Source organism: Papio anubis, chromosome 13, assembly GCF_008728515.1.
Source record: "Papio anubis isolate 15944 chromosome 13, Panubis1.0, whole genome shotgun sequence".
Taxonomy (NCBI): Eukaryota; Metazoa; Chordata; class Mammalia; order Primates; family Cercopithecidae; genus Papio; species Papio anubis.
The window spans coordinates 106,309,589-106,330,058 of NC_044988.1; the positions used below are offsets into that span (position 1 = coordinate 106,309,589).

The window sequence follows — 20,470 nt, forward strand, 5'->3', positions numbered from 1 at the left end:
GGGTCTGACCAGGCAATCCTGGGAGGCTCTGGGAAGAGATCAGGGCTGCAGGGCTGCAGTTCTGGACGGGAGAACGTGACTGGCCACAGCAGCAGACTCAGAAATGAGCAAACTAGACCTGTCCCTGACGGGGCCGGCCCCTCACCCACCTGTCTCTGTGCCTGACTGAATGCTCCAGTTCCGGGGTAACCCAAAGCTTTCTTCCCTTGGCGGGAGTGGGGGTTGGGTTAGGGCTGTGGGCAGCTCTGGGCTACAGGTGGCAGGAGCCCCCCCTCAACCCGGCCAACTTCCCAGGTGTCCAGTTACCCATTGACTGGCAGACAAGCCTTCCTGTGTGGAAACTCGACCACACAGTGGAGGGAGGGACCCTGGCCCCCAAGTCCTCCCCATGGGTGCTGTCCGCCCTCCTGGGCCCACCCCACGGACAGGCCTTCCCGGACAGGGTCTCATTCTCTGTGGTAGTGCCAGGGCTCAGTGCGCCCCAGCCTGGTGGGCGAGACCGGCCTCCTGGTGTGTTCTGGGAGCCGAGCACCTGAGGTGGCCCAGCCCTGTGGAGAAGCGTCCCCGAGGGGCCCAGCCCAGGACTGGCTGAGAGACACAGAGGGCAGACGGACAGGGGGTGCCTCTGGGACCACCCAGCCCTCCAAGCCGTTGGGGTCCCTTGTCACACCCCACACACCTGATGGGACTTCAGCCGGACCCCAACCATGACCTCTGCTGAGACAGAGGAGCTCCAGGGTCCCTCACACCCCACGCCACCAGCCCTGCTCCCTGCTGGCTGGGCTCTCCCCTGCACCCTCAGGAGGGGTCCCAGCTCCCACTGTGGGAAGTCCCCGCTCCCCAGGCCCACCATTCCTTGGGAGCTTCTGTCCCCAGCGGCCGCCCTGAGAAACACACCCAGGGATGGGCGGGCTCCTGTGCCTGAGCCCCAGACCCCGGAGTGTCCACCAGGAGGCAGCACCGGGCCGCTTCCCCCACGTGCCCAGGAGGCCCCTGTCTAGGGGAGTGAGGACTGCCACCCCAGGTAACAGCCTGGTTTATTTGCATAGAAGGGGAAGCAGGTGACCGGAGGTCAGCTGCCACGGGGACCCCTCCCCCAAGGCCCTCCAGAGCCCTCCCAGCCGGGGAGGGTGGGGTGGTCTGCGCAGCGACTGCCCCTCACAACTGCTGGGAGGCCAAGACCTCAGGGTTCTCGTAGCAGTGGGCCTCTTTGGTGGTGGCCTTCGGGGGGCTGCAGACATTGCAGGGGCAGCAGCGGGTCACCAGGCGGTCCCAGGGCTCCAGAGAGTGAAGCCAGAGGGGGAGCCAGGCCCAGGAGCGCAGGCGGGCAGGCAACCAGGCCGGCCGGTGCCGCTGTAGCACAGTGACCAGGATGACAAGGAGCACCAGCCCCACCAGGGGACCCCCGACAGCAGCCAGCACCGTGCCCCCTGCCAGGGAGAGCCCAAAGGCCGCCAGGGGCAGCAGCAGGAATCCGAGCAGCAGGTAGACCCCGGCCACCCAGCGGTAACGGGCAGTCACCGCCCCGAAGTGCCTGGCCAGCGGGATGGGCAACCGCAGTGCAGGCACCAGGTACCACAGCAGGATGCCGGCCAGGTTGAAGAAGAAGTGGATGAGGGCGACCTGGGGGTGAGGGGGCTGTCAGGGGCCTGGGCCCGACGAGGTGGGGTCACCAGGGGCCCAGGAATCCCGCCCTCCTCCACCCTACAGAAGGGGCCCTAAGTTCGAAATTCATCTCGCTCCACGGCTGAGATGGCCGTCTGGGGGGCGGACTGTGGCCAGATGTGGACACGCTCCCCGGCACGCCTCCTGCACACTCCTGGGAGCTGCAGCCCAGCACCCCCAGGCGCCGACTGCATCACTGCTGCCCTCAAGGGGGACCCATGGGGGAAGCACCCTCCAACTTGGCTCTGCCTGTGCCTCCTGCCAAGAGACCCCTTCTCCTCAGCCCCCAGCGTGCTGAGCCTGCACAGCCCATACCCTGAGGGGAGGAGGCACAGGGCCACAGGAGGGGAGAATGCACAGCCCCTCCAGGGGCTGCCAGACTTGGAGGAGTCCACACACAGGTGCAGTCTGGGGGGCTTCCTGCAGGGGGTGGAGCAGGACCCTGCACCGGGAGGGTCTAAGTGGACAGAGACAGGGCAGAGGCAAGAACGAGGGTGGGTTCCAGGGGGCACTGCGCGTGCCTCTTCCTGTCAGCGGTGGCACAGCATAACCCGGGGTTTCGGGAACTGAACCTGTTGGGCTTCCGAGCAGCAGGCCACAGACGGGCTGTTTTAGAGGGAGAACCGGCTGCACTAACTGAGACCGGGGGTGGGGCACAGAGCTGGGGGCTCAGACTGGGGGAAGTGTCCTGGAGGCGGAATCACAGCCTGGGCAGCGGCAGGGCAGGGCCCAGCACCGGTGGGACCCAGCCTTTGCAGATGGGGGCTTGGAGGGTCGTCCAGATGGGGACCTGCTGGAGGTGAGTGGCTGCTCCTTGAGGGAGCAGGGGTTGGGGGAGAGCATTTGAGGGTGCTGGAATAGAGGGGCTTGGAGCCCCCTGAGACTCCGGGGGCAGGCTCCCAGGGGCACAGCAAAGAGCTGAGAAAAGGTGGAAATGAGGAGGTCTCAAGGGAGGAGGCGCAGGGTGGGTGTGAAATGTGCACAGGACCCGTGGGGTCCAAAGAGGCGGAGTAGCAGGGCTGAGGTTGGTGGCCAGGGAAGGGGTCTGGGAAGGTGGGGGCACAGCCAGCCTGGGCCCCCCGGGCTGGTGACACCTGCCTGTCTGTGGGGCTGGGAGGAAGCTGGCCAGTTCTGGCAGTGGGACCGTGGGGGGCAGTACCTGCAGGGCGCTGAGCATCCTGTCTGCGGGGCTGGCCAGGGCGGCCAGCAGGGCCGTGGTGGTGGTGCCGATGTTGGAGCCCAGTAAGAGGGGGTACGCCCGGTCCAGACTGATCACCCCGACCCCTGGGGGAACTGGGGGTCACCACAAGGCCCCAGCCCGAGCCCCCGTTCCAGAGGCCCCTGTCCTGCCTGCTCACCCATGAGGGGCACGATGGCCGCCGTGAAGACGCTGCTGCTCTGCAGTGCGAAGGTCAGGCCGGCGCCCGCGAGGAGGGCCAGGTAGCCCCCGAGCCAGCCCAGCGGGAAGGGGAAATCTGTGGGGGATGCCGGGTTAGCCCTGGCCGGCGCTCGCCAGGAGGGCCAGGTAGCCCCCAAGCCAGCCCCAGTGGGAAGGGCAAATCTGTGGGGGATGCCGGGTTAGCCCTGGCCACCGTACCTCCTCCCATGCCCTCACCCGCATTGATGACCGTCCTCACGGCCCGGGCCACGCGGCCACGCAGCACAGAGTTGAGCAGCTTGACTATGAGGACCAGGCAGCCGCAGAGCACCAGCAGGGAGCCGGCCAGCAGGATGCAGCCCACGGCCAGGTCCGTGAGCTCCGTGCCCGCAAACAGGTGTCGGCCTGGGGGCAGGGCAGGGGCAGGTGAGGGGGAGCCTGGGGGGCGGGTCGAGGCGGGTGGGCCTCACAGGGCAGCCTGTCCACCAGGGCTGTGCTGTTCCTCTCCGTGCAGGGGCGGGTGAGGGGGAGTGTGGGGGGCGTGGGGGCTTGGGCTGGGCCGGGCCTCACAGGGCAACCTGTCCACCGGGGCTGTGCTGTTCCTCTCCATGCAAGGGCCGAAGGCTCCACAGTTGCTGCTGTTCTGCCGGGTCTGGGGAGGGCAGGGAGGACTCAGGATGGGCTCAGTGGGCAGAAAGAGGTCAGAGGACTGAAGGCAAGGGAGGGTGGGGAAGGATGACTCAGCAGGTGGGAGGTTGGGGGTCAGTGAGGGCCTGGGGTTGGGTGCCTCACCGGCTGCCCCGTGGTGCCGCACCATCGCTTAATGAGGCTGCGGTTGGTGGCGTTGCCTGTGGCACTGCTCATGATCACGTCGGAGTCCAGCTGGGGCCAGAGGGGTTGTGAGAGTGTGCTGGACCCTCCCTCAGGGCTCACCTGGGGCTCTGGTGCCCATGGGGTCCAGCCCAGCCCTGCCCACTGCTGCCCTCTCCTCCATCAGGGCAGGGCTGCCTCCACCTCCTCCCATCCGGCCTGCTCAGGCGCTCTGGGCAGGGGCGGCGGCCGTCCTCACCTGCACGATGAGGTGTGTGAGGGGCTTCGTCACCACCTTGAGGATGTCGGGTGCCTGCGCCCCGGGTGACAGGCTGGCAGCACCCAGGGCCAGCTCGCTCAGCCTCTCCAGCAGGGCCGTGGCGCTCTCCAGTGGCAGCAGGACTAGCACCGTGAGCCAGTTGAAGATCCCATGCACCGCTGAGCCGCTGAAAGCCCTGTGGCCGCAGAGAGTAGGCGGGGTCAGACGAGGGGGTTGGGGGGGGCCTGGGCCTCGGCTGCCACTGCAGCCCCAGCCCAGCCCTTCCACCGGCAACTCACCTCTGAAATTCATCCCGGTCCCCTGACTGCGCCATTGAGACCAGGGTGCTGGTGATGGATGTGCCGACGTTGACACCCATGATGATGGGCACAGATGCCCGGACAGTCAGCACTGCCGGTGGGGGGGCTGAGTCAGCCTGCGGCCCACCCTGCCCCCGCCACCACCCGGGGAGGGAGGGTGCACGCACACTTAGCAGCCACCATGCTGACTACGATGGAGGAGGATGTGCTGGAACTCTGCACCAGGGCTGTGACCAGCACGCCAATGACCAGTCCAGCCACAGGGTTGGACAGCACCACATTGTCCTTGAAGATGTCTCCAGCCATTTTGCCTACACCGGCAAGAGAGGTGCGCTGAGGCTGCGGAGGGCTGGCTGCCCGCCCCGCCCTGGGCACCTGCCCCGTCACTCACTGCCCAGCAGCTGGAAGGCGGAGCTGAGGACGTCCAGGGAGCAGATGAAGAAGTACAGGCTGCCGAGGAGCCCGCAGGCTTTGAAGACGCTGCCGGCCACGCGGAGCAGCCTGCCGGCCACACTGAGCTCTGAGGACACAGGGCAGGCTGTCCCTGGCTGGCCTTCCACCCTGACCGGTCTCCCTCCCAGGCTCCTCATCCTCTGCCCCCTCTCTCCTCCGTCTCCAACAGGGCTGGGTCCCACTTCCTCCTCTTCCGTAACCCCCAGGGCAGGGCCTGGGTCCCTGCCTTTCCAAGCCCTTGGGACCCTCCCTCGCAGGAGCTGGAGGGGAAGGACGGATAGGCAGAGGTGGCCGGTTTGCTCCAGGACAGAACAGACGCCGGGCTGAGGGGCATGTGTCTCCCCAGAGGGGTCCGGCATGGTGGGGTTGCCCACGCACAGCCTGTTTGGGCAGGCCCCACCCTGCTCTGTCTCCCCAATCCCGTGGGGGACAGAGGCCTGCCAGCCTGCCACCCCCGGAACCTCCAGACCCACCTTTCCAGGGCTGGCTTGTGTCCTTCAGCTGAGAGAGGGCCCAGGGGTCTGTGTCCCCCTCCTCCAAGACTGGAGCAGAACTGGAGGTCCCTGCGGAGGTGGGATTGAGTGTGGCTGTTTCCAGGACCACCTCCCTCCAACTGGGGGCACAAGGGCACAGGCCGGAGGAGGGGCTGAGGCGTAAGAGGCCCGGAGTGAGGGACAGAAACGGAACGGGGAAGACGGGGCTCCAGCTGGGCAGGACCTGAGTGGAGGCGTCATGAGCCCTCTGGTTTCCCCGGCAGGCCCGCAGGAAACCTGGCCTGTCTCTGCCCAGTGCCTGGGGGGCGGGTGGTCAGACTGGTCAAGGCCTGGGTCATGGGGGCTGCTGGTACCTTCATTCCTCAGAGTCCTGTCCACTAGGTCAACCGCGTCCAGAGTGGGGTAGGGGACCTGGCTGCCCGGGAGGGAACTCGGCATGGATTTCGGGCAGGGACAGACCCAGGCCCAGGCCCGGATCTGCTGGGGGAGACGCACGTGTCAGAGACATTTCCCCGTGCCCCAGCCCTGGCCTCACAGGCTGGATTCATGCCCCAGGTCCCCTGAACTGAGCCCTTGGCCACCCTCTCTCCCTCCCCACTGCAGGCCTCAGTGACCACCTCCCTTCCTCCATCCACGGGGGCTGGCTACAATGACCTCAGGCAGTTGTCAGGCGAGCCCAGTCCAGTTTCAGGGGTAGACTCGAGGGGGCCCCGGCTCCCCGGTTCCCTTGCTGGTCCTGACTGTAAGGCCTGGCTAGTGCTGAGGGTGCAGGGTTCCAGGACTCAGGCTGGAAGTGGCTGTGAGCTGGGGAACCTGAAGACCTCTCCTATCAGGTGTCATCGGGGACACTGGATGGTCCCGACTTAGACTTTGGCATTTGATACTAAACAGTGACGCCTCGGCTTGATAAGGGCCCCACACCCTGGTGATGGGGAGCAGGTGGGGTCCTCACACCGCCTCAAGGCTCCTGGCCCCGAAGCTGCTGCCTCCTCAGCCTCCTGGGCCTGGTCATCCCACCCCTCGGGTCCCCCACCTGGACCCCTCCACCTAGTGCCCTGGGCTCAGGTCCAGGCGTCCTCTGCTTCACCCTCCCTCCTGCTGCCCAAGCCTGGCGTCTCTTGCCGTTGGGTCCTGGAGGCTTAGGATGGGGCCCAAGCCCTGGGCCTGGAGGCCACCCAGCCTCGGCCTCACTGTCCCTGGGCCCCAGCCTGGCCCTAGGAGCTCCTACCTGTGTGGGTGGTGAGGGGCACCTGCAGGGAGCAGTTGCAGGTCAAAGATCCCCTGATCGCGCACATGATCTGCTGGGTACTGAGCCCATTAATGTTTACCCAAGAGCCCAGGTCCCCACGGGGGTTCCCCCCGGCCCCAAGGGCCCTAGGCCTCGTCCCCGTCCTGTCACTCTGTGGCTAGGACCTCCAAACCCCAGCCCAACCCTCCCAGAGTGGGGCTTCTCCCAGGGGTGGGCTCCGAATTAGGCCAAGGGCACTGCAGGGTGGGGCACCGGCCCTCGGTACTGGGCATCTGCAGCAGGCATCCGTGTGACCCAAGAGACACACCACACCCAGCCAGGCAGGATGCTAGAGCATGGCTGGGGCTGCCCAGGGGTCGGGAGACGCCAGCCCCCCACTTCCATGCATCTCAGGGCTCCCCAGACCTTTTTTTTTTTTTTTTGAGATTCGCTCTTGTCGCCCAGGCTGGAGTGCAATGGCACGATCTCAGCTCACCACAACCTCTGCCTCCCAGGTTCACGCAATTCTCCTGCCTCAGTCTGCCGAGTAGCTGGAATTACAGGCATGAGCCACCACGCCCGGCTAATTTTGTATTTTCAGTAGAGACGGAGTTTCTCCATGTTGAGGCTGGTCTCGAACTCCTGACCTCAGGTGATCCGCCCGCCTCGGCCTCCCAAAGTGCTGGGATTACAGGCGTGAGCCACTGCGCCCGGCCAGGGCTCCCCAGACCTCCTTAGTGTCATCCCTGCCACCGGCAGAGCAGGGGAAGGAAGCCCTTTGCACCAGGTGGTGGTGGAGGATGGGCTTTTTCATGTAGCCAGGGAGGGCACCCAGCCCGAGGTCAGAGGGTTCAGATCCGGGTTCAGGGTAGGGTTGGGCCCAGCAGGCTGTTAGCGGGCTCGGCCCTGGTGTAGCTGGCAGCCTCCATCTGCAGAGGGAGGAGGACAGAGCCCCCCAGGCCACCTTCCCCACCCACTGCCTGGCCCATCGCACAGCTTTCCCCAGAGAAATCCCAGCTGGCCTAAGCACCTGTGGGGTGTCCCCTAGGAGGACTGGGCCTCTTCCTGCCCCGGGGTGTGGGGTAGCTCCCCCGGAGGAGGCTCACCCTGCCTAGGGGCTGCTGGTGCCCTGCTCTGCTTGCCGCCCAGCCCCCGCTGTGTGCGTGGGGACTTTGCCCTGGAGAAGGTAGAAACTTCTGGGTGTCCGCTCAGCAAATTCTCTTCAGTCTCCCTCCTGCGCCCTTGCTCTGGGGGTGGGGGCCGCAGTCCTTCCCTGGGGCTCCTGACAAATTCTCTTCCGTCTCCCTCCTGCGCCCTTGCTCTGGGGGTGGGGGCCGCAGTCCTTCCCTGGGGCTCCCGAGTGACAGCTCCTTCCAGTGGGTGTAGCACGGACTTGGTGGTCACTGCTGTCCAGTCTCTGGCCCCAGCCCCGGCCCCGGCCCCGGCCCCTCAAAAGGGTCTGTGTGGTGGCTGCCGGGAGCCAGGAAAGGTTTAGCCAAGGATGAGATCAAGTGGGCTGTGACACCTCAAGCAGGCCCCGCTGAGACGTCCTCTTCAATGCCCTCACGGCTTCGTGCCTGTACGAGACCCTCCCGGAACTGCGCCTGACACACAGTGGGAACTCCATGAGCTTTGTTGAGCGGGTGAATTCACAGGGCTGCCGTGCAGGGCAGGGAGGAAGGAGGTGGTCTTGCCACCCTCCTGGTACACCCTGGGGATGTCTGGGGGAGAGGGGAGACCTGCTCTGGGCAGCCCGCAAGGCATAGCTGGATAGGCCCTGCCCCTCCAGCCTGCAGCCCAGGCCTCCGGGACTGGCCTTTGCATCCTCTTGGGAGCCATCCTTTGCGCTGCATCTAGGCCCAAGCCGGGCTTGCCACCCACTCAGTCAGCAGTGTCCTCACCAGGCACACCCGGTCGGGCTAGTTTGGGGTCTGGTAATTGTGGCCAGGACAGGTGGGAGGTCACTAGCCTCCTGCGGAACCTCCCAGCCCCCAACCTTAGGCTGCGGCCTGGAATGTTCACAGCTGGGATGACACCACCCTGCTGGGCCCCACGGAGCTGCGTACGGGACGCTACTGCCAGGTTGCTCTGAGTGGGCTGAGCCCATGATGGTGCGTGGTCAGGGGTTCCAAGGCAGGCATTTCCCCTGCAGGGGTGGGAATGGCCAGAGTTCAGACCTCGGGGCTGCCTAGGGGTGGGCAGCAGAGGCTGCCACAGCCCCAGCAGCAGTATCTGGTAGGGGGGAAGTGGGGCTGGGGACCCAGGGCAGGGCACAGCCCAGCTGGCTGCTGAGTGATGCTGCTGCCTTTGAGGGAGGTGAGGGGTAGGGGTTCCAGTCTTGCCGGCTCCCGCTCAGCCTTGACCGCCAGGAAAGCAGCCAGATCCAGGTCCAGCATGGGCACCCCTCCACGAGGCGTGGGCGTGCTCTGGCGGCACTGCGGACAGGGGATCCAGCGCTGCTCGGGTGCTGGGGCGTCCAGTCGCCGCACACACGCCTGGCAGAAGGTGTGTCCGCAGTAGAGGCGGCGGGGCAGGTGCCCGGAGAGGTCATAGGCTGAGCAGCAGATGATGCAATCTCTCCTGTGGGGGCCCCCCTCCTCCGAGGCCTGGGGGCCCTCTGGCTGCAGCATCCTACCAGAGGGAAGCCAGCAGTGGACATCCCGCCTCGGGGACCGTCTGCCTGGATGGGGTGCTGGCCCCAGGAGCCCACCCCAGAGGTCAGGCGCTGGGTCTGTGGGGCTGGTGCATGCAGACCTGGGAGGGAGGGTGGCACCGGGGCACAGGCAGACACCAGGGTCTGCGCACCTCTGGTTCATGTGGGCGCCAGCCGGGCAGGCTCCTGTTCCCGCAGGACCCCCCTGGCCCAGCCCCGGGCCCCCACCCTCCCAGCCAACCTGAGCCCAGGTCTCTTACCTGCATGGGCTCTGCTGGGCGGCTATGCACAGCCACAGGGTGGCCGGAGAAGGGGGTGGGGACCCAGGGCGCCCTGCGGCTTTCTCCTGGGTTGCATTACTGGCCTTGCACGGGAGTCAGGAGAGAGGCAGGTGGCCAGCTGTGGCGGGCATGGGCTCCCGTTTCAGCCACAAAGCCTTGAAACTAGATCTAACGGCACCGCCCACTTGCAAGAGATAAGGTGCCCCCCGCCCCTGCCCACCCCCTCCTGTCCAGACCCAGCCAGCTTCTGCTAACACCTCATCCAGGCTGGCCTTGCGGTCCATTCCTCCACTCTCAGGCCTTCTCCCCATGCTCACACCCTTCCTCATGCTCAAAACCTCCTTCACTCCTCCTCTCCTCCTCCCCTCCCCCTTCCTTACCCTCTCCCTCCCCTCCCCTTTCCTCCCTCACCCTTACCCTCCCCTTCCCTTAACCTCCACTCCATACTGGAATGTTTTCCTGCCTTGGCCTCTGCTCGCATCTCCTCCTCTAGGAAGCCTGCCAGGGTTCCCTGCTGGCTCAGAGCCCTCTGCAGACTTTGCCACTGTGCTTGTCTGTGGATCTGTGTGGCTGGCTTCTCAGCCTCACCTTGGTGCCCACCGGACGGCAGGGGGCTGCACCAGTCCGCATGGCCTCCAGGTGGCGCACCAGCTCCGTGTCTGGGGATCCCCGCTCCCAGCCCGGGACCCCAGACAGCTCCAGACGCCTCCTTGGCGGGCAGCTCCCGGCTGCTCTGCGCGTCTGCAGCCTCCAGGCCACCATGGGAGGCCCAGGTTCCAGGAGGTGCGATCAGTGTGTCCTCACCGGACCGCAGGCAGAGCAGAGTTGGGGGACCAAGAAGGGTTGGAACAGGTGGGCAGGACCACAGGACCACTCACAGCCCCGCTGGGTGGGAGCAAACGGCCCCTCCTCACCCCTGCCCACCTTCTTGGCAGTCTGCCCCCAGGACTGGTCAGACAGGTTCCCGTGGCTGGCCTGGGTGCGGTCACCCTCCGGTGGGGGCCAGCAACGGGACAAGGCGGGGAGCCTGGCATGCTAAGTCCTGGCACAGGATCAGGGCAGTGACCTATCCGTCCCACGCCTGGAGACCTCTGCATGCCACGCGCCTGCCCTGCCCTGCTGTGGGGCCGGTCACCATGCGTCAGGGAAGGGTTGGCATGGCGTGAGGACCCGTCTGTCCTGCGTGGCCAGCTCGGCTGCCGCCTCCTCCCCTTGTCTCTGCCCTGCCCGGAACACCAGGGCATCCTAAGCTGGCCTCAACACTCACTCCCTGCCTGGCATCCTGGCCTACAGTGGTGAGGCAGTACCTGTGCAGAGCAGCCTAGCGCCAGAGAGGCCCCCGCCCTGCTCAGACAGACCCGGAGACGGCCCAGAACCCACGGCCCCAGCCTCCTCCTGCCTCGTCCTCAAGGCCTGGTCCAGGCGACCTCCTCCTGGAAGCCCAGGCCCCGAGGCAGGACAGCAGGTATGCAGGAATTAGATATTTCCTGGGAAACTAGAAAAACATCCCAGCCAAGGTTGGGAGGTGAATCACCAGTGGGCAGGGTGTGGTCCTGGCTGTCTGAGCTCTCCTGTCCCGACCTTCCACTCCCTGAAACCTGCAGCACCTGTGCCGCACCCACCACCCTCCTGCCAACACGCTCCTCCTCTTGGAGGCCTTTCGTGGGGTCCCCCCAGTTCTGTGCGCCGCATCCTCCTGCTGTCCGACCCATGGACTGACCCCAGCTCAGCCTCAGCCTCGGCCCCAGGGAGCGCAAGTCAGCTCACATCCAGACCTGGCTCAGCCAGGGCCGTGGACACACTGCAAGCCCCCATGCAGCCTCTGGGCAGACCCGGGACTTGCAGGCCAGGGGAGAGTGTGGATGTCATGAGGCAGTAGCATCCCTGTCCCCGCAATGTCCACGGTGACTGTGTGTGTATGTGTCCTTGGGCCGGCATAAAGGGGCAGATGCCCTGTGTCCAGCTACAACCCCCTCCCAAAGGAGCCTGCAGCAAAGAAGAGTTGCTGGCAGGAAGATCACCCTGCTTTATTGCTTGGGCCTTAAGATAATCAAGAGTGTCCCTCTCCAGCCAGGGCCTGGGATTCCGTTTCAGGAGCTCGGGCTGAGCGGCCACCTTCCTGGTGGGTCCGTGCCCCAGTCCCTGGTGGGAAGGGGCTGACGCCCCTGACAACAGCCACCCTGAATGTCCGGGCACTGCCTGAGTCACCTTTGCTGAGGCCTGGGTCCTGGCCCTGGCAGGGTGGGCTGGGCTAGGAGATGACACAGCAGCAGCAGCTGTGGCAGCGGCAGAACGGGGGGCAGTGGCAGCAGCGGCAGCAGGGGCAGCAGCAGCAGTGGTGGGCGATGTCATCGCCACGCCCCACGGGCGGAGGGCCAGCATAGGTCAGTCCGGCCGGGCGCTGACTGCTGTTGTAGGGGTTGCCAGGCTGCTGCCAGGCCTGATGGTTCTGGATGGGGGCAGCCCTCTGGTCACCCTTGGTGCCCTTGGGCCCTGGGACCTCAGTCGGCTGCAAGAGGCGGGTTGGCTCCGGGGCACAGGGCCCCACTGGCAGCGGCTGCATCTCCGAGGATGAGGAACAGGGGGAAGCCACCTCTAACTGCTGCCCCAGGTCAGGCCGCAGGTGAGCCCGGGGGATGCTGATGTGGGCATATGGGTTCTTGACGACCATCTCTTGGGGGTCCATGGTCCAGCCTGCAGGGGGTGGGCAGAGAAGACAGATACGGACTCAGCGGAGTACGAGGCTGCCCACGAGCCTGCGGCCCAAGAAAGGCCTCACCCAGGAGCGGCGTGCCTTGTCCTAGGCCAGCATCCCCAAGGCATCAGTGCCTGGGGTGCTGTCACCTCCAAATGTGTGTGCGAGGCTAGTGTCATGGGTGTGAGCCAAGTGTCAGTGAGCAGCAAGGGCCGGTGTCTCCCAGCTGCCACCCCTGCCAGGGATCCTCCCCCTGCCCTGGCAGCATTGGTCCTGGGATGGAGCTGGGAATGGCTGGTGGAGGCTGAGAGATGGGAGAGAAGGGGGTTGACCCTGCAGTGACCCTAAGTTCAGGGCAGTCCCGGCGGCCGAGGGCTCACCTGTGGTAGCAGCGTGGCAGTCTGTCCTTTTGGTCTTCTGAGCTCTAGGTCCCAGTGCCTGAGTTGAGCGACTGGCAGCCGCCTTTTCCCTCCTCGGAAGGGGCGGGGCAATGGGGCGGGGCTCAGAGATAGGGGCGGGGCAATGGGGCGGGGCTCAGAGATGGGGTTCCCAAGACCCCAAGAGGCCCCAGCAACGGGAGCACGGCAGCTGGCCCACTCCTCGTCCTCAGGTGGGCGGCAGCCCAGGCCTGGGCTTTGAGGGGCACTGCCAAACCGGTGACTCAGACCTTCACATCTGGGGCATGGCCGGGGCCCTAAAGGGCATCTGCAACTTGCCAGAGAGGAGGGCAGGAGGTGAGCCTGAGGTCATGGCTCTGGAAAGGAAGTGGGGTGAGGCCCTCAGATTCCCGGACCTGCAGTCCCCAGCCATTGCTCACACATCTCAAAGCCCCGGCTGAGGCAGGGCCTCTAAGTCTCTGAGCCTCTACTTAAGCAGAAACCAAGATGTTTGAGAGCCTTAGGCTCTTGGAGGCTTTCTGCTTTTTTTTTTTTTTGAGATGGAGTCTTGCTCTGTTGCCCAGGCTGCAGTGCAGTGGCGTGATCTTGGCTCACTGCAACCTCTGCCTCCTGGGTTCAAGCGATTCTCCTGCTTCAGCCTCCCGAGTAGCTGGGATTACAGGCACCCACCACCACGCCTGGCTAATTTTTTGTATTTTTAGTAGAAACAGGGTTTCAACATGTTGGCCAGGATGGTTTCAAACTCCTGACCTCAGGTGATCTGCCTGCCTTGGCCTCCCAAAGTGCTGGGATTACAGGCGTGAGCCACCGCACCCGGCCGATTTCTGAGACAGGGTCTCACTTTTCCATCCAGGCTGAGGTGCAGTGGCATGATCTGGCTCACTGTGGCCTCAACCTCCTGGGCTCTAGTGATCCTCCCACCTCGGCCTCCTGAGTAGCTGGGAGGACTACAGGTACACCACCGGGCCGGCGGATTCTTCATAGAGACCTAGGTCTCGCTATGTTGCCTAGGCTGATCTCAAACTCCACCTCCCAAAGTGCTGGATTCCAGGCGTGAGCCACCGTGCCCAGTGGCTTTTCTGCTTTTTTCACTAATAAAAAATGTTTGATTTGCACGTTTTGTCACAGGTCTTATCTTACAATCAATGACACAGGCTTTAAACACTACTGACGTTTTTAGCTCATTTCTCGAACTGCAGTTACTCTCTGGCTGGCAGGCGTGGGGGCCACACGCGTCCCCCCAGCGTCCCCACCCTGGGCCCCCCGCCTCCAGCCGAGCACCGGCGGAGGCAGGGGTGCAGCGGGCACCGGGGAGTGCCGCGGGGGCGACCCATGCCTTGGGGCCCAGGGGAGCACCAGGAAGGGCGGGGTCCAGTCAGACGTGGCCTGTGTGGGGCCAGTCAGACCGGTCGGGACATGAGTTCAGGCAACCCGGCCCCGATTTGGGGAGAACTGGGTGCTCCTGGGGACCCAAAACTTAAGAGGCCGGAGACAGAGGTCCACTGCGCAGGCGCCGGAAGCCCCGCCCACCGCTCTGCCTGCCCCTTGCGTGGCGCCTATAGCGCATGCGCTAACAAGGCAGGGCCAGGCCGTGGAAATTTTATTTCCCAGAAGCCTCCGCGCTCCAGGGTTTCCCGAAAGACCCGGTTCGGATGTAACCAAGACTCGGCTTGGGGTTCCCCAGCTCTGAATGGCGGAGCTGTAAAGGCCGGGCCTGGGGGCGGAGCCTTGTGATGGGGCGGGGCCTCATCCATACGGGGCGGGGTCTCGCGGAGGGGGCGGGGCCTGCGGCCTGGTGCTTCCTCGGGCGCGCGCCGGGTCGGCGAGCAGAGCCTGCGGCGGAGCTGGGCTCCCGGCCCTCTCCAGGCCCAGGCAGCCTCAGTTGCCCCACCATCTTGCCAGGGCCCCGTAAGGACCCCTCCAGCAGCGCCCTTGTCACCCGCACAGCTCTCCCTATTGCTCTTCTGAGTGACACTAGCCCGAGGCCCCATGGAGGGGTCAAGCCAGACCCTATGGGCAGGGCCGCTCCTCCAGCCTGTTTTGCCCACGCGAGCTCCCGCACCAGGGGCACCGTCCCCTCTGAGCTCAGCACTCTGCAGGCCCTGGGGCTCTGCCTAGAGCAGGTGCGGTCTGGCCAGTCCAGCGGAGAGAGGAGCTGAAGGAGGCCAGGCTGTTCAGGGCCAGGTGCGGGGCCAGAGCTGGTCACAGCGTGGCAGCGGAGGCCCTCGAAGCCCTGGTCCGCTGCCCCACGGTGACCAGCAAGCCCGAGGGCTCCACGGGCAGAAGGCGGACCCAGGAAGGCAGGGAAGCCCCGGGTGAGGAAGCGGAGAGGCCCCGGGCCTGCGCGCTGGAGTGCCGGAGGCCACCCTGTCTGGGCAGGTGCGGTCCTCAGGGTCGCCTGCGCGCCGCACTGGGCTGCCAGCCTGTCCTTCGCGCACTCCCACCGGACCCGTCCGTCCACCGGCGTCGGCCCTCTGACCCGCTCCACCCGCCCAGCTCTTGCCCCTTAGGGTGACAGCACCCTTTCTGAGCTGCGGCACCGGGCATGGGCGAAGCTGGAGGACTCAGGGACTTCCCATGGGGCGGGGGGCGGGGGCAGGCACCGGTGGGCTCTGGAACCAGCTCCCCTGGTATCCACCGCGCAGGTCCCCTCCCTCTCCCTCCAGCGTCCTGAGGCCTCCTAGTGTGAGGGAGGAGAACAGCCGGATTCCCCTCCTGAATTTGGAGGCGGGAGGCTTGACCAGGACCCAGGGTCAGCCTGGAGAGAACTGGGGGAGACGCGGGGGTCCTGCCCCCCACGCAGTCCGCCAGCGAGGGCGACGCCGGGAGCGGACCGAGGGGCGGCCGGGAGGCTGGCCCCGCCCCGCAGACCCCGCGCGGGTCCCCAGACGGGGGGTGGCGCTGCGGGCGCGGGCGGGCGCCGCGCGCACTGCGGTCCCCGCGCCTCCGCCGCAGAGCGCGCCACGCTCCGCACGCACCTGCCGCCGCCGCCGCCGCGCCGAAACCCGCGCCCCGCGCCCGCGCCCGCGCCCCTCGGTGCCGCCCGGGCCCTGCCATCGCCTGAGGTCGCTGCGGCCGCCGCGGGAGCCGCCGGAGCCCCCCAAGCTGCCAGGCCAAGACGCGGGCGCCGCGTCCGGGCCTGCCTTTGAGACAACCTCTGCGGCGGCGGCGCGCGGCCGGGACGCCAGGCTGGGGCAGGTGAGCGCAGGGGGCGGGGGCCGGGGGCGGACTCAGCGCCCCTCCCCACGCGACGGGGGTCGGCCCTCGGGAAGGTGCGTCTGGCCTTGGAGGCGGGGACCGGGGAGGGGGTTGGGTTCCAAGCCCCGCGGAGGTCGGGATCCCACGACTGAGGTCAGGGTCAGAGGTCGGGCGCCCGGTCCTTTGTGCCCGGCGAGGGCTAGGGTGGAGGTAGCCCGAGCACTGCCCTCACGCCGTCTCTCACCTGCAGCTCAGGCCTGGTCCAGGCCTCGCCTCTGCTCCTGCCGCGGAGCCTGCCGCCCGGGTCCTCCTGCAGCCAGCACTTCGGCTAGCTGCCTTCCCTGGGCGCCCTGTCCTGGAGCCATGGGGCCCACCCAGCCCCTGCCTGCCCCGATGTCCCGGCCCGCGGCCTGCTGACCTCGGCTACAGGGGGAGCCCCCCCCCGCGCCCCCTCGCCAGCCTCAGCAGCCAGAGACCCTGGGTGAGACCCTGGGCCAGACCCCCAGCCCAGGGCAGCCTCCCACACCCCCCTGCCCCCGCCTGCCTCCCCCTCCCCCACCCCTTCCTCCTCCTCCCAGGACTGGACCAGAGAAGCCACTGTGGCCACTGGGGGGGGCCCTGCGCCCCCAACTCTCGCCGGCTGCCCCTAGTAGGAGTCCACGGGCTGGCCGGGGGCTCCCTCAGGCCTGGCGGGACCAGGATGCTGCCCCGTCACCTGCCCCCCAGCCCCACACAACGCCCCCACCCACCCGAACATCCAGTCTGACTGGAGACAGCCGGATGCCCTCTGACCCCGGGCCCGAGGCGGGCAGTGGCTGGCCGGGCCTCCTCATGTCCTGCCTGAAGGGCCCCCATGTCATCCTCAAGATGGAGGCCATGAAGATTGTCCACCCTGAAAAGTTCCCTGAGCTACCGGCTGCCCCCTGCTTCCCGCCTGCTCCCCGGCCCACCCCAACTCTGGCACCCAAGCGTGCCTGGCCCTCAGACACAGAGATCATTGTCAACCAGGCATGTGGGGGGGACATGCCTGCCTTGGAAGGGGCACCCCATACCCCGCCGCTGCCGCGGCGGCCCCGTAAGGGAAGCACAGAGCTGGGCTTTCCCCGTGTAGCCCCAGAGGATGAGGTCATTGTGAATCAGTACGTGATTCGGCCAGGCCCCTCGGCCTCGGCGGCTTCTTCGGCAGCGGCAGGCGAGCCCCTGGAGTGCCCCACCTGTGGGCACACCTACAACGTCACCCAGCGGCGGCCCCGTGTGCTGTCCTGCCTGCACTCTGTGTGTGAGCAGTGCCTGCAGATTCTCTACGAGTCCTGCCCCAAGTACAAGTTCATCTCCTGCCCCACCTGCCGCCGCGAGACTGTGCTCTTCACCGACTACGGCCTGGCTGCGCTGGCTGTCAACACATCCATCCTGAGCCGCCTGCCGCCCGAGGCGCTGACAGCCCCATCTGGGGGTCAGTGGGGGGCTGAGCCCGAGGGCAGCTGCTACCAGACCTTCCGGCAGTACTGTGGGGCTGCGTGCACCTGCCACGTGCGGAACCCACTGTCCGCCTGCTCCATCATGTAGTAGCGCCTGCCCGCCCGCCACTGCCCGCTGAGCCTCACTCGCCGCTTCTTCAGGGACCCAGCCCTGCCCTGCCACCCGCTGACCCTTCCTTCCCCACCATGGCTTCTGGCCCCACCCCAAGTGGCATTGTCGCTGCAGCCAACTTTGCCATTAAAACTCTTTGCCAAAGTTTGCACCTGTTCCCTGGACTGAAGCTTGCTCCTGTGGGCTGTGCTCAGGCCTAGGCCTATGGTGGGCACCCAGGGCTGCAATCCAGACAGGGCCCAGCTTGGAGCTTCCAGAGAGAGGCCCAGCACTGCTCAGGGTGGGCCTGCTCTGCGCACTGGGGGCTGGGCTGGGCTGCGAGCGTGGGTGCAAACCCCCACACGTACAGTGGTCTGCTTATGTGCGCCTGGCGGGGCTGTGTGGTGGGTGTACAGAGCCACCCCAGCTGGGCGGAGGGACATTTTCAATGGTATGGGGGACAATTCAGTTGATTTCCCTCCTGGCGTCCACCTGGCCCTGAGCACCCACCTGGATCCTCCAAGGTTGTGAGGGGCATCTGTCTATGGGCATCTGTGCAGGGGTTAGGGACAAAGACCGGCTGAGAGGGTGGTAGGGGAAGAAGGACCCAGCGCCTCCTGTCTGGCACCTGGACCACCTGGGTGTGAGGAAGAGCCCGCCCCAGGCTGGGTGTGGTGTCTCATGCCTGAAATCCCAGCACTTCAGTAGGCCAAGGCGGATGGATCACCTGAGGTCAGGAGTTCAAAACGAGGCTGGCCAACGTGGTGAAACCTCTTCTCTACTAAAAATACAAAAAAATTAGCCAGGTGTGGTGGCGCGTGCCTGTAATTCCAGCTATTCAGGAGGGTGAGGCAAGAGAATTGCTTGAACTCAGGAGGTGGAGGTTGCAGTGAGCAGAAATCGTGCCACTGCACTCCAACCTGACAACAGAGTGAGCCTCTGTCTCAAAAAAAAAAAAAAAAGAGCCCGCCCAGATGGTGAAAACGGGGTAACAAAGACAAGCAGTAACAATGGCATCCCCAGGAGCTGGTTTATTGAAAGCTGCTTCATGTTCGAGGCTCAATGCTCCGTCTCTCGCTGGGCCACCGATGTCTCCATCCCAGGCGTGGTGACATGAGGGTGTGCAGAGGCAGAGCTGGGCCTGGTGCTTATGTTCCAAGGTCTGGGTGGGCCCTTGTCCCCTGCAATAAAGGCCAGCACCGACCCCCGGCTGGTCCAGGCCTGACCAGGTGGGGAGAGGAGCCTTTGCAGGCTGAATTTTCGCAGCATGGGCCCCTCCCCCGGCTGGCCTGACCTTCAGGGACATGCACTGGCCCTTATCTGAACACAAAGTGGGCGGAGTCCCTGCCCTCTCCAAGGAACTCGCTGCTGTATCTCTGTTCACTTTCATGCCTGCTGTGCCTGGCTGGCCCTTGGAGGGGGAAGTGTGGCCAGCATCGGCCCGTGGCCAGTATGGTGCCCGTCTACTGCAGGGTGAATGGGGCCCTGCTCGCAGACCTTCCTGCTGGGCCAGCCTCCTCCAGAAGCTGTCCTTGGGCACCAGTGTCCTTGGGTTCAGCTAGTGTCTGGGCAGCAGTACAGCCATGGACTCTGGCAGGGTCAGGCTCTTGGGTAGCCCTGGTCGTGGGTTCAGCAATGGGAGGTCTTGATTGAAGGCCACTGCCCTGGACCCAACCTTGGGTTTTTCAGCCTGGTCATCAGGCCTCACAGCACCCAGGCATGGGGACGTGGGTCAGTCTGGGCCCCCTGGCCTGTTGGCGTCAGGGTTGTCCTGGGCTCTGCTCAGCGGCCAGAGCGGTCCAGCAGCATGAAAAGCAGCCCCAGCAGCACGAGTGGCGTGAAGACCAGCAGCAGCCCCAGCAGCTCAAGGGCCAGCAGGCTCAGCAGCACCAGGCGGCGGGCACAGGGTCCCCGCTCCCGCAGGGCCCAGAGACGGGCACCCAGGCAGGGTGGACAGGGCAGGAAGGGCAGGCAGCCCCGGCCGCCCGCGGGCCCTGCCAGGAAGCGCAGGTGGTAGCGGTGCTCCAGGGAGCCCCAGGGCCCAGGGTTGCGGTGCTGGGGTGCAGGGGTCTCTCGGCGGGGCTGGTGTGAGGGCCCGTCGGCCTGTAGCAGCTCCTCCTGCAGTCGGCAGATCTCCCACTCCAGCATGGGCGTCTTCTGACGGCACAGCGGGCAGCGCACCCGGCCCAGGTCGGCACTGGGGGCCGAGCCCAGAAGCCTGTGCAGGCAGCCCGCACAGAGGCCATGGCCGCAGTTCAGCAGGGCCAGGCGGTACTCTCCGGCCCCGTAAGGCTCTGTGCAGATTGGGCACTCCTCCTCTTCTCCCTGCCCCGCTGCCTGCTCTCTCCCCTCTTCCTTCCAAGTTGGAAGGGCCCAGGCACCCTCCATGGCCACGGCCCCCAGCAGGGGCTCACTGGCTGGAGTCTCGGCACCTTGGGGGGGCCCAAGGTCATTCCCTTCACTTGCTGGCACTTGGCACACAGGGTCCAGGCACTCAAAGCCCACAAAACGTCCAGGTGGACTGACATGCCCAGAGCTGGAGTCGGCCGGGTGGAGGGTGGGGGCCCCAGGGCACAGTTCAGGGGTGGTGGCCCTGGGGCAGGAGTCAGGATAGGAGGGCAAGGACCCCAGGGCGGCAACAGGGGCGGCCCTCAAGGGGAAGCAGGGTCTGGGCTCCACCAGGGCTCTGGCACTGACCTCCCGGCTGGCTCTCCTCACTGGAATTGGACTTTACTGGGGCCCCAGCAAGGCCGGCCTGCTCTGGGTGGATCCTGGGCCCACACCGTGCCGTCCCCAGTCAGATCTGGCTGGAACCCAGCCTCAGCCATGTTTAGTACTGTGCCAGCGACCCGCCGACCACAGACAGCGACTCCGAGACAGCGAGGCGGGTGTGAACAGCCACCGGACTCCTCCAACAGGGACTTTTCCTCCCAGTGCCTAAAACCCCTCCCAGGGGCGGGCCTGCACCAACCACGCCCCCTCCCGCCGCTCCTCTTTCCGGCAGCCTCGACTCCCTGGTAGGACTGACGGACGGCTTGGCTACACCTTCCCAGCACCTGCCCGGAACCT

The 20,470-nt window shown here is 66.0% G+C and overlaps 6 protein-coding genes across 9 annotated transcripts; 2 read left to right on the plus strand and 4 right to left on the minus strand.

Annotated features, from left to right (window-relative positions):
- Window positions 1-1,019: 1,019 nt before the first annotated feature.
- On the minus strand, window positions 1,020-7,068 carry SLC34A3 (solute carrier family 34 member 3). Of its 4 annotated transcripts, none has more exons than XM_021927011.2 (12): window positions 5,733-7,065; window positions 5,359-5,448; window positions 4,824-4,952; window positions 4,600-4,743; window positions 4,412-4,523; window positions 4,113-4,308; window positions 3,836-3,925; window positions 3,614-3,695; window positions 3,281-3,448; window positions 3,024-3,140; window positions 2,825-2,949; window positions 1,020-1,623 (listed from the first exon to the last, which is right to left on the minus strand). In XM_021927011.2, the coding sequence occupies exons 1-12, from the start codon at window positions 5,815-5,817 to the stop codon at window positions 1,159-1,161; spliced, it is 1,803 nt and encodes a 600-aa protein (XP_021782703.2). In that variant the 5' UTR covers window positions 5,818-7,065; the 3' UTR covers window positions 1,020-1,158. The 4 variants fall into 4 exon arrangements, 3 of the variants coding, with proteins under 3 accessions (XP_021782703.2, XP_021782704.1, XP_009186039.2); XR_002517389.2 differs by having other exon boundaries at window positions 1,588-1,623; window positions 1,981-2,949; window positions 5,733-7,068; XM_021927012.2 differs by lacking the exon at window positions 4,824-4,952 and having other exon boundaries at window positions 5,733-7,066.
- Window positions 7,069-8,224: 1,156 nt separating this feature from the next.
- On the minus strand, window positions 8,225-10,303 carry RNF224 (ring finger protein 224). Its single transcript, XM_009187806.4, is given in 3 exon segments — window positions 8,225-9,184; window positions 9,186-9,238; window positions 10,130-10,303. Coding segments are annotated over 3 exon segments (633 nt in total). The 3' UTR covers window positions 8,225-8,778.
- A 1,240-nt stretch (window positions 10,304-11,543) lies between these two features.
- CYSRT1 (cysteine rich tail 1) lies at window positions 11,544-12,734 on the minus strand. Its single transcript, XM_031654728.1, has 2 exons — window positions 12,617-12,734; window positions 11,544-12,235 (listed from the first exon to the last, which is right to left on the minus strand). The coding sequence occupies exon 2, from the start codon at window positions 12,225-12,227 to the stop codon at window positions 11,793-11,795; it is 435 nt and encodes a 144-aa protein (XP_031510588.1). The 5' UTR covers window positions 12,228-12,235; window positions 12,617-12,734; the 3' UTR covers window positions 11,544-11,792.
- A 184-nt stretch (window positions 12,735-12,918) lies between these two features.
- LOC116270107 (translation initiation factor IF-2-like) lies at window positions 12,919-16,598 on the plus strand. The gene is made up of 3 exons (XM_031654781.1): window positions 12,919-12,970; window positions 15,438-15,832; window positions 16,083-16,598. Exons 1-3 carry the CDS (start codon window positions 12,919-12,921, stop codon window positions 16,596-16,598), a joined length of 963 nt encoding a protein of 320 aa, XP_031510641.1.
- RNF208 (ring finger protein 208) lies at window positions 16,375-17,578 on the plus strand. The gene has a single exon (XM_003911033.3). It carries the CDS (start codon window positions 16,613-16,615, stop codon window positions 17,396-17,398), a length of 786 nt encoding a protein of 261 aa, XP_003911082.1. The 5' UTR covers window positions 16,375-16,612; the 3' UTR covers window positions 17,399-17,578.
- An 839-nt stretch (window positions 17,579-18,417) lies between these two features.
- On the minus strand, window positions 18,418-20,007 carry LOC101008347. Its single transcript, XM_003911035.3, has one exon. It carries the CDS (start codon window positions 19,787-19,789, stop codon window positions 19,184-19,186), a length of 606 nt encoding a protein of 201 aa, XP_003911084.1. The 5' UTR covers window positions 19,790-20,007; the 3' UTR covers window positions 18,418-19,183.
- Between the last annotated feature and the right edge of the window lie 463 nt (window positions 20,008-20,470).